General features: G+C 46.2%; 1 protein-coding gene across 1 annotated transcript; it reads left to right on the top strand.

Annotated features, from left to right (window-relative positions):
• Window positions 1–5,868: 5,868 nt before the first annotated feature.
• On the top strand, window positions 5,869–6,831 carry LOC120389473 (olfactory receptor 52K1-like). Its single transcript, XM_039512033.1, has one exon. The coding sequence runs from the start codon at window positions 5,869–5,871 to the stop codon at window positions 6,829–6,831; it is 963 nt and encodes a 320-aa protein (XP_039367967.1).
• The last annotated feature ends 5,355 nt before the right edge of the window (window positions 6,832–12,186 follow it).

Here is a 12,186-nt window from a genome sequence, read left to right as displayed (position 1 = left end):
AACAGTTAGTCCTGCCATGAAAGCAGTGGACTGGACTAGACAACCTTTTGAGGTCCCTTCCAGTCCTAGGATTCTATGATTACCTGTTTTGTTAATTCCCTCTAAAGCAGCTGGCCTTGGTCACTGTCCGAAGACAGGATACTGGATTAGATGAGCCATTGGTCTGACCAAGTACGGCTGTTCTTATATTCTTAGGTTCTTAACAGTGATATCGCTGAAACTGGCCTATACCATAATGCTGTTCATTCACTTATGCTAAGTACCCCATAACACCTTGCATTTGCTAAACTAATCATTTGGACATCACTGCAGAGATCCTATGGCCAATTTTCCCTGGAAAACTTCTGATTTCTGGCACTGTGTGGGGCAGCATAAAGAGAAATGGACCCTTGGCCTCCACGACATAGCTCGAGGCCCTTTCCCCATAGTGCCAGGGGGCATGGGCGGAGTTTGTAGGACTGCGGGGGGGCACTTCCCCCCAAACTGCATATGTTGCTAGTGGGGGAGAGGACAATTTAAAGGTTCAGCTGCCCTCCCTGAACAACTCAAGTCACAGCCTCCACCCTGGGCAGGCCCCTCCCAGCCGCAAGGCACCCGGCACCGCCATGTACAACTGGGAAGTGGACAGCGATGAGGAGTCCTGTGCCAGGACCAGCCCCAGGCCACCGCTGGTGGAGTGGTGTCCGGCAATGGCCCCCGCCCAGGGCCGGAGGAGCCCAGTGTCTCTGGCAGGTGGCAGAGGGCGAAGCGGAGCTGCCACAGGTGGGCGAGGAGAAGGGCCGGCCCCGAGAGGAGGTGGTTCTCAGGTGGCTGGAGGATTCATGGCTGTTCCTGCTCCGAGCCGCCGCACCCCATGATCAATGGCTGTTGAGCCCCCTGGAGTATCGGCCCTGCTGCCCCGCAGGGGCTGGGGCTGGGCGGGGGCACTCTGTTTCCACCTGGACAATGCCGTGATCTGGACCAGCATAGGTAGTAGCTGGGCCCAGCATGAGTGTGTCCCTCTGCTGAGCACTGATGGCCCCTGCGTCCTTCAGTCATTCCTGAGCAGGTCTTGCCTGTGAGGTGCACCAGGTTACTGGGTGGTGCCTGCGACAGGGCTGCCGGGTGATGACAGGGTTGTTGCCGGGTGTCCGGGTTTTTGTCCAGAATGTCGAGTCGAAAAGGGAAACTCAGGATTCGGTTAGGGGCAGGGCCTCAGGGGAAGAGGAGCGGGGCAGTCCCGGTCCTGCCCCGAGCTCTTGGAGGCTGGGTGGTTTCCAGCTGTCGCTTCCAAGGCCCCCGCCCCGGTTGTGGACACCTGCGCATGAGCCACACTATGACCATGGTTAAATTCCACCCTCCAGTCCCCACATCCCTATGGAAGACTTGAACAAACACCAGGGCAGGTGCCTGGCCCCATGGGCGAGCAGTGTCCCCACAGTGGGCCCAGCACTGCAACCCTGGGGTAGGCGCAAAATTTGTCCCACAAATGTGGCCCCATTGTCCTGGCTGGATCTGCCCCCCAAATATTGAAGTCAAACTATGCCTATGCAGGGAGGCCCTTCTTCCTACCCAGAGAGGAAGTGGTAGCAGCTGCAATTGTGTAGTGTTGCTGCCTATGTTCCACCCCAGACCTGGCTGCATGTCTGCAACGGGCGAGTGGGTCTGTCTAGAATGAGGTTTGGGGGGGTTGTTCTGGATAAAAGAGGCCGTGTACATGTAAGATGTCATTATCCATTCCTTTCCCAAACCACTGTTCAGTTGGCTTCATAGTCAAGTCCAAGCAGAGCCCTAACACACAGGGTGAAGTCTTGCACCCTGTGTGCGCACTTTTTCACCTGCCCAGTTAAGGTATAAGCAGCAAAGAATCCTGTGGCACCTTATAGACTAACAGACGTTTTGCAGCATGAGCTTTCGTGGGTGAATACCCACTTTGTCGGATGCAAGTAGTGGAAATTTCCAGGGGCAGGTGTATATATACAATATGGCCTACACTTGCATGCACTCTGCTGAGGGTTTGGCCCACACCTTTTCATGTAGCTGTCGATATGAACAGCCACCCAGGAGGAAAGACCTGGGTTAATCTACATTCACCACTTGCTGTGACTCCCTAGGCTCCAAAGCAAATGTGCTGCTATAATGACCCAAGTCTCTCAACTCCCACCTGGGGAATAAAGTCAGCAGGGAGTCATTAGAAGGTATAAACACTCTCACCCGGTTGATCCTGGCTGACTGGAGAGTCTGCAGTTTGTGTGTGACTTCAGCATGTGCTGAGAGGGAAGAAGACTCAGCCAGAGTTCAGGTGAGCTGGGGTAGTTTATATTAAAGCTAATCCAGGATCTTTTTAAATATGAGATTTTTAAAGTAAATGTAAAACTTGGGGCAAAATCTGCTGTTGGTCATCCTGGTGTAAAACTGGAATGATTCTGGATTTACACCCTTATCAGTGAGAGCAGAGTGAGATTGGTCATTTTGAAGGGAACTATTTAATTTCATCAAAAAACAAAGAACCAAAAAAATGATGGGAAGAGTGTTCCAAAACATCGGGGGCATTCAGGTTACACACACACAGCCATAGTTCTCGCCCCATGCACAATTGGATTGTGAGAGACTCTTTACCGTGTAACAAATTTATTTAGCTTATTTTGAGCTTATGCTCAAATAAATTTGTTATTTTGAGCTTATGCTCAAATAAATTTGTTATTGCCACAAGTACTCCTGTTCTTTTTGTGGATACAGACTAACGCGGTTGCTACTCTGAAACCTGTCTTTACTGTGTGTCTGTATTATCATGGGAGATTTCAGTCTGGGGAAGAGGAAAGTAGTGATTAGGACAGGGCAGTCCTATAAAACGATCTCAATCACTTGCTAAAGTGGGCTCACTTGAACAATGTGCAGTTGATTACAACTAAATGCGAGGTCCTACATTCAGGAGTGAAGACCGTAGATCACACTTACAGGATGGGTGACTATGTTTTAGAAAACACTGACTCAGAAAAGAACTCAGAGTGATGATGTATAACCAGCTGTACATGAGGTCCCAGTGCAGTGTGGTGATGAAGAGAACAAATGCCCTCCTTGAATGTATAAGCAGGGAAATATCAAGTGGCTATAGAGAGGTGTGAGGCTTGGAGACACTATTTCTAGGTCCGGTGTCCACATTTCAAAAAGGTTGTTGGCAGATTGAAAAGGGTTCAGAAAAGAGCAACAAGAATGATTTCAGAGCTGGAGAATCTGGCTTATAGCCAGAGACTGAAGAAGTTCAGTCTATTTAGTTTATCCGAGAGAAGGTTAAGAGGTGACCTGATCACAGTCTCCAAGTCCATAGATGGGAAGAGATTTCTGACTGTAGAAGGTTCTTTAATCATAAGAACAGTCATACTGGATGAGATTTTGACTAGCCCAGTGTCCTCTCTTCTGACCATAGCCAATGCCACATGTTTCAGAGGCAAAGAACAGAACAGGACAATAATTGAGTGATCCATTCTCTGTCATCCAGTCCCAGCTTCTGGCAGTTAGAGGCTTAGGACACCCAGATCATGGAGTTGCATCACTGACCATCTGGACTGATAGCCATTGATGGACCTATCCTCCAGGAACTGATCTAATTCTTTTTTTAACCCAATTATACTTTTGGCCTTCACAGTATCCCTTGGCAACAAGGTCTCCAGATTGACTATGTGCTGCATGAAGAAGTACTTCCTCCTGTTTGTTTTAAACCTGCTGCCTATTAATTTCATTGGGTTACCCTGGTTCTTTTATTATGTGAAGGAGTAAATAACACTTCCCTGTTCTCTTCCTCCACACCAGTCATGATTTTATAGACCTCTATTATATACTCCATAGTCATCTTTTCCTTTCTCTGTGCCTTTTCCAATTCTAATAAATCTGTTTTGAGATGTGGTGACCTAAACTGCACGCAGTATTCAAGATGTGGCGTACCATGGATTTATATAGTGGCAATATGGTATTTTCTGTTTTATTATCTATCCCTTTCCTAATGATTCCCAACATTCTGTTCGCTTTTTTGACCGCTGCTGAACACTGAGTGGATGTTTTCAGAGAACTATTCACAGTGACTCCAAGATCTCTTTCTTGAGTGGTAACAGCTAATTTAGACCCCATCATTTTGTATGTGTATTTGGGATGATGTTTTCCAATGTGCATTACTTTGCACTTGTCAACATTGAATTTCATCTGCTATTTTGTTGCCCAGTCACCTAGTTTTGTGAGATCTCTTTGTAACTCTTCACAGTCTTCTTTGGAGTAATGTCTTGAGTAATTTTGTATCATCTCCAAATGTCACCAGCTCACTGTTTACCCCCTTTTCCAGATCATTTATGACTATGTTGAACAGCAGTGGTCCCAGTTCAGATCCCTGGGGGACACCACTATTTACCTCTCTCCATTCTGAAAACTGACCGTTCATTCCTACCTTTTGTTTCCTACCTTTTAACTAGTTACTGACCCAGGAGAGAACCTTCCCTCTTATGCCATGACAACTTACTTTGCTTAAGAGCCTTTGGTGCGGAAACTTGTCAAAAGCTTTCTGAAAGTCTAAGTACACTATAGCCACTGGATCACCCTTGTCCATGTTTGTTGACCTCCTCTAAGAATTCTACTAGATTGGTGAGGGATGATTTCCTTTTACAGAAGCCAGGTGACTTACCCAACAAATCTTGTTCATGTCCAGAAATTCTGTTCTTTATTATCATTTTAACAAATTTCCCTGGTTCTGGAGTTAGGCTCACTGGGCTGTAACTACAAGAATCGCCTCTGGAACCTTCTTTAAAAATTGGCATCACATTAGTTATCCTCTAGTCATCTGTTACAGAGGCTGATTTAAGTGATAGGTCACATACCACATTTGGTAGTTCTGCAATTTGATATTTGAGTTCCTTCAGAACTCTTGGGTGAATCCCATCTGGTCCTGGTGACTTATTACTGTTTAATTTATCAGTTTGTTCCAAAACCATATCTATTGATACCTGGGACAGTTCCTCAGATTTGTCATCTAAAAAGAGCAGCTTGATTATCCCAGAAGCCGGTGGGGAGTTCTCCCCCTGACTTCAATGGGAGCGGAATCAGACTCATAGACTCTTTGGGGATGTCTACGCAGCAAGCGGCAGGTAGTCTCACAGCTCAGGTCGACAGATGCAGGCTCGTGCTTCTCGGGGTACAGCACTAAGAATAGCTGTGTAGATGTTGAGGATCAGGCTCTGAAGCTGCTGGGCTGGAGTCCCAAGCTTGTTTTAGGGAGATACCTCGAATCTGTCGATCCGAGCTCTGAGACTTGCTGCCATGGACTGCCACTTCCTGTGTAGATGTACCCTGGGTCATTGCTGAGCTCAAAATAGCCCTATTCATGCATTTTCTGTGATGTACTACGTACATCCGGGCTGAATACCCAGAATGTGCTGCTGAATGTACCAGGTACATCTTCCTACATGCAGCTTAACATGCCAGGTATTTCTGAAAGCATGTTCTGTGTGGCCATATATACTAAGTACTTATTTTTTAGTCTGTAAGGTGCCACAAGTACTCCTGTTCTTTTTGCAGATACAGACTAATGCGGCTGTTACTCTGAAACCAAATAATGTGCATCTCCTAGTACAGAGGTACACCAGGTATGATACTTGTAACCAAGTGGGGTTCATTACTCAAGACTTGTAATGACATTCTAAAAACTCTAAATGAGTTTGCACAGAAAAATATAAGGGTTTGTATGATTAGTGTTATTGCAACATGACTGATGAACTCAACAAAAGGTCAGTCCACCTCTTCCAGAGCTGAGACTGGCTCCTAGTATGTATTTCATTTACAGGGTCTGTTCATTCCATGTATTATGTTTTGTTGAAAGGAAAGATATTGATGTGAGATTTGCAAAAGATGCCACAAGAAGACAACATGTCAGGTTCCAACAGCACAGGCTCTGATCCATCAGTGTTCTTCCTGACAGGCATCCCGGGGCTGGAAACTCTGCACCTCTGGATCTCCATCCCCTTCTCATCAGTGTTCACCATGATCCTTCTAGGAAACTGTACCCTCTTGTATGTTATCAAGACAGAGCCCTCCCTACACAAGCCCATGTTCTATTTCCTCGCCATGCTGGCCGTCATCAACCTGGTTTTATCCATAACCACCGTGCCAAAAATACTGAGCATCTTCTGGTTTAATTCCAGGGAGATCAGCTTTAATGCCTGCCTGGTGCAGATGTTTTTCATTCACTCAATGTCCATGATGGAGTCTGCTCTGCTGCTGGCCATGGCCTTCGACAGGTACGTGGCCATCTGCAACCCCCTGAGATACGCCACCATCCTGACCAATTCAATGATAGCAAAGATCGGGCTGGCAGCTTTGGCCCGGGCTGTTCTGTTCATGGTCCCCCTGCCCTTCCTCATCAGGAGGCTGCCCTTCTGCGAGTCCCACATCATCTCCCATTGCTCCTGTGATCACATGGCCGTGGCGAAGCTGGCTTGTGCCAGCACTACGATCAATAACATCTATGGGATCATCGTAGCTATCTTCATTGTGGGGCTGGATCTGCTGTTCATTGTCCTGTCATACGTCAAGATCCTGAGGACTGTCTTTAGCCTGGCATCCAAGGAAGAGCAGCTCAAGGCTTTTGGCACCTGTGTTGCCCATGTTTGTGCCATCTTAGTGGTCTACATACCAGGGGTTCTCTCCTCAGTAATTCACAGGTTCAGCCACCAAATCGCCCCGTACGTACATGTCCTGATGGGCACTTTCTACCTCCTCTTTCCTCCCATGATGAACCCCATCGTGTACGGTGTGAAAACCAAACAGATTCGCGACAGAGTTCATCTCCTGTTCCGAAGGAAAAGCTTCTAGGCTGCACCTTGTGTGGAGTCTAGTGCTGGGAAACCCATCAGCAAGTGCCCCACCCCTCTAAATGCACCAGAATCATTAGTGCTGATGTATCTTTCTGCAGCATCTTGCATCCTGAACAAATTTAAAGCTCTTCACAAACCATGGAGTGAAAGGTCTGTGCATGCTGGAGTGGGAACACTGTCACCTTTGCAGGGGGTGCAGCATACAGTCCCCATGTTCTCCCTGGGCTGTGGTGGTCACCATGGAAGTTACACTTGGCTGTGCTCCTGTCTCATTTGTCCATCATTAGCAAGAGAGCTAGGCCTGCTCACTCCTTCAACGTAGGGAGGTGGAGTGTCTTACCTAATCTCACCCAGCAGCCCAGTGACTGAACTAAGAATTGATCCTAGGTCTCTGGCATCCCAGTCCAGTGTTTTATCCATTAAGCCCTACTGCCTCCATGAAAATGAGATTATTTCAATTTTAATAAAATGATTTCCTGGGTTATAATGCGTGTGAATAGTGTTTCTCTCATAGCCAGTTCCCTACTCTATTATCTTTCAATCTAACTGAAGAATCTTGAACAGAACTTCAGTACAATTCAGCACCTTGTTTTTGGCTGAAATAAGGCCCAGCCAAATTCTTACAAAATCAGTGACCCGAAGAAGAACTCTGTATAGCTCGAAAACTCGTGTCTTTTACCACTAGAAATTGGTCCAATAAAAGATATTACCTCTCATACCTTGTCTCTCTAGGTCAATGCGAGTCCATCTATTCACTTTAATGGGCTCATGTCAGTAATGAGTATGAAATGGGATCACATTTTAACCCCTTTCACCCAGAAGGATCAAAAAGTTCTGCAAGAACTGTGGGGCTAGTCCTCAGATGTGATGAACTCCCACAATCCTCATTGGCTACAGTGGGAGTTCATTGGTCCCCATCTGTCAGGATCAGACCCCATATTAGTGTAGGCTACCCTAGAAAGCCTTTGCCAGTATAGCTACACCAGCAGAACCTTCTAGAGGAAATGAAGTGCATACCAGAATAAGGAGATCTTTCATTGGTATAGGTAAATCTGCTCCTTGAATGATATAAGCTCTATTGTCAAAAGGACTCTTTTGCTGATATAGTTGTTGGGAAGGGATGTACTCCATTGTTGAAGTCTGGAAGCTGTTGGGACCGCTGTGCCCCCTAACTGTTCAGCTGGGTTGGCCTCTTACTCTTTTCTTCTGATGACCCACAGCCAACCCCTCCTGGTCCTGTTATCACCCAACATGACAGCAGGTGGTGCCACACACCCATCTAAGTTACCTGAGTGCTTTACCTAAGCCACTCATGGACTCATGGAGGCACCAGCCAATTTCCCAGCTCCCCAGCCTTGCACTCCTACTGGAGTATAGACCGTCTTGCACTGCACAGCGATCTGTACAGCATAAAGTCATTAAATAGTCCGCTCCCCCCTCGATGAGGGGAAGATCTGCACCAGCCTTTGCTAACGGAGCTAAGATTCCCAAACACCTCACTCAAAAACACACTGGTTAAGATAAAACATAAATCAGGTGTATTAACTACAGAAGGACAGATGTTCAGTGATTATAAGTGATAGCAAACAGATCAAAGCAGGTTACCTAGGAAATCAAACAAACTTGCAATCTAAGACTTGTACTCACTAGATAAGGTTGGAATGATCAATATGTCACCCTGACCGATGCTACAAGGAGGCTTACAGATTATTGAGGCACAGGCTGTATCCGCTTTGCAGCCTGGGTTCCTCTCCCCCATTCAAAGTCCTTTGTCTTCCAGAGCTTCCTGTAGGTGTTGAGTTGTGGGGGAGTGAAGACAAGTGATGATGTCACTCCCCATACTTTATAGTTTCTTCCAGCTTGTTGGAAGGTCTATGTATGTGATGTGGCGTGTGTGTCCCCACTGGCCAAATATTTTCCATTGTCTGCATGCTCCCTCCGAGGAGGCTTCCTCACACAGAGTTCCTGTGCTAGTGGATTCTTCCCTCAATGAGTGTTGACGACAGCAATTAACACCATCTAGCTACTCCATTGACATACGTGAAAGGCTGGTTTTGGGTGTTTCCAGCCTCACATCACACTTTAGTAACTCACACACAGCAAGATTTCATAGCTTCACATACAATGATCACACATACGAGCCAGCGAGATATCACTGTTTAGCAGATCAAGACTTTTAGAATGGTACCTAACAAGGCATACTTTGTACAAAACTTATCATAATTCCATCACCATGGTAAATATGGGGAGCTTTGGGGTGCAGTGTCACAGTTGTGTCTACACGGGTTTTCCTGGCATGGCTTATGTCTGTCAGGGGTGTGTATTTTTCACACTCCTGACTGGAATAGCTGTGCCAACAAATCTCTGTAGTGTAGACCTGGCCTATCCCATTGGGGTCTGGAGAATCAGTTCATTTCAAGTCTGTGTGTGTGTTAGGGACATGGGGATGGGGAAGCAGAGAGTGTCTAATCTTCATATTTCAAATATTTGTATTTGTTCTTATGTGTTTTGAAGTGGGGTCCCTAATTACTCATGAAGCCAGGTGTATAGGGCTAAAATAATATGAGATCTGAGCTGCATTCTATTTCCAGAAATAAAGAGTAAAATGTGGTGTCATCAAATAAGTTGTACTTTATATTAGTAAAAACCAACAAGAAAAAATCCAAAGAAAAGTCTCCAAGAAGAAGCGGGAGAGAGAAGACTCATAAAATATTTAAACAAGCCACCTAACTGAACCCGTCTAGTATCTCTGTGCATCAGAGCGTTTGAAATCTAAGTTCGCTTGCTTCCAGGCTCCCTGCCTAGGATTCATATAATGCTACTGTCTCTCCTCTCCAGGGTTATACCCCACGTGAGCACTTTTATGTGCTTGTTTTATGGAATGAAGATTTAAGCTAGTTCAATAAACTCTTTAGGAAACCTCTGCCTACAAGCAGTGACTGAATGCCCATCTGACATGTGTGGCTAAGATGACACCTCTCTCACTATAAAATGTCTGTGATGATTACCTGTTCTGGTCATTCCCTCTGGGCCACCTGGCATTGGCCTCTGTCGGAAGATAGGTTACTGGGCTAGATGGATCATTGGTATGATCCAGTATGGCCGTTCTTATTTTCTTAACAGTGATATATCTGCAACTGGCCTATACCATAATCCTGTTGATTCACTTAAGCTAAATATCCCATAACACCTTGCATTTGCTTAATTAAGCATTTGGCACAAGCAGATAGAAAACTTGTCAAAATCAAGATTCATTTGTTTCTCTGTCTTAGTAAGAGTCAGGAAGTATCTTCTCAGGTGAGTACCTGGAATGCTACTATCTAAAACAAAGCTAAGGAAGGAACAGAACAACAAGGTAGGGAACTGGAACAAATTGATGGGTTGGATTCTACTGATGTGTAACTTGTAAAATCATATAAATAATAGCAGCTGAAATTTGTAATGCGGGGAGTGCACCGACAGTGTAAGGTGAATGCAGTATCGGTGCATGGGACGGCTGTTTGGAGACTGGTATTATATCGAACCGTTTTCCTGCGCCATTTTAATAAACCTGCCTGACATTGGTTATTTGGTCTCCTGAGTATATTTCATAACAAAATAATGAACCAAAGTGCGGTCAAACGATACAATTTATCAACAATTCCAGATAGTTTGAATAACCACATATAGATATCACTGCAGAGATCCTATGGCCCAAATTCCCTGGAAAAGTTCTGATTTCTGGCACCCTGTGGAGTAGCATAACGAGAAATGATCCCTCGGCCTCCACGACAGAGCTCCACCGTGGCTCCCCACTGCTGACTGAGGCCTTTTCCCCATAATGCAAGGGGAGAATGGGTGAAGTTTGGATGTATATGGGGGGTGCTTCCCCTCAAACTACATACATTGACAAGGTCATGGCCAAGATCACCTTCTGGCCAGCAGCGCTAAGCTCATGTAGGGGCCGGTGTATGGCTCCCTGTGAGTCGGAGGTGGAGTTCCCATCCCAGTGTACACAAAGCCCCCACATGCATGCTGTCTAATTAACTCAGAAAACCTCTCCTGCATCCTCTGCTTCCTGATTGCTCAGCAGCCCCCTCCTGGTCAGGCTAGAAGGTTTTCCCTTGGAACAGGAGAAGAACTCGGTCATGAATCTGTTGGTCTTCACACTGTACACCATGGGGTTCATCATGGGAGGAAAGAGGAAGTAGAAATTGGCCATCAGGATGTATACGTGTGGTTCTACTGGGTGGCTGAACCTGTGAATTATTGAGGAGAGAACCACTGGTGTGTAGACCACTAAGATGGTGCAAAGGTGGGAAACACAAATGCCGAAAGCCTTGAAATAAACACATAAACAGAATACGTACAGAGACTGCAGGGCGCAGGCAGGGGGATATCATGGGAAGGCTGTGGTGAGCACACTGTGGGGTAGGTGACCTGGAGGAAAAAGAGGCCATTTGTGCAGGGGATCATCCAGGTCAGCACTGACCTCTTTGTTTCAGGTGATTTGCTCTGCCAGCCAGTAAAAATCAGAACAACAGTAGAACCAGGAAACTCAGACCTCACTGAATTGGCAGTCACATATGAATTCCCAGACATATTCAGAGACACAGGATTTTTGCCAAGATGTGGCAAAATACAGAGCTCAGGTTGTTTTGACTGAGGCCTGGTGATTTTCTTAGGGTTCTGTCTGAAGAACATGCTATGGAATTCAGAAATCCAGAGAAGAGGGGATGTGGGGAATGCACTAAATTAGCCGGGAGCCTCTCAGAACAGTGTCTCAGAACAATTCAGAGCAGCGTTTTGTTGTTCTGACATTACCAAGTTCCTTAAAAAACCCTCATTGGGTCTGAAATCCCTTCTTTTGTTTTCAAAAGAGAAGACGCCATCTTGTACGTAATTCAACCGTGTACCACCAGACACTGCCCTCTAGAGTTAAGCTGGTGTCAGTGTTTAGAGGGCACAAGGGGGTGTTTTTAAGCTGTTGAGTTACAAGTGATTTTATCCCAGGTCAATATAGTTTAGAGCATAGAGAAGCAAAGCCTGGGAGGACAACTCCTCATAACTGTTTCGGTACCGATTCAAGGAGGTGACTCCCCCACTATTTTGAGTCACATGTGGTTCTTCTTGTACAAACACTTTTCTCATATTTGCCCTCTGACCAACTGGTTTGTACATTTATAACCTACAGTTTCTAATAACCACATTTGCAATTAGAGCAGAGATCCCCAAAGTGTGGGGCGCACTCCCCTAGGGGGGCAGGGAGGAACGTCCGGGGGGCATAGCAGGGCCCGGGCCAGCCCCCATGGGGGGTGGGAAGGTAGCACCACCCAGCCTATTCCTGCCCCCAGCTCTGTTCTGGTCCTGCCCC

This window comes from Mauremys reevesii, linkage group 1, assembly GCF_016161935.1.
Source record: "Mauremys reevesii isolate NIE-2019 linkage group 1, ASM1616193v1, whole genome shotgun sequence".
NCBI classification, from domain to species: Eukaryota; Metazoa; Chordata; order Testudines; family Geoemydidae; genus Mauremys; species Mauremys reevesii.
Note: the sequence above shows the minus strand (reverse complement) of the source record. Positions and strands in the feature narration are given on the sequence as shown.

Bases quoted from the DNA above. Each gene is read 5' to 3' on its own strand.
- LOC120389473 (XM_039512033.1), top strand. From the start codon at position 5,869: ATGCCACAAGAAGACAACATGTCAGGTTCCAACAGCACAGGCTCTGAT.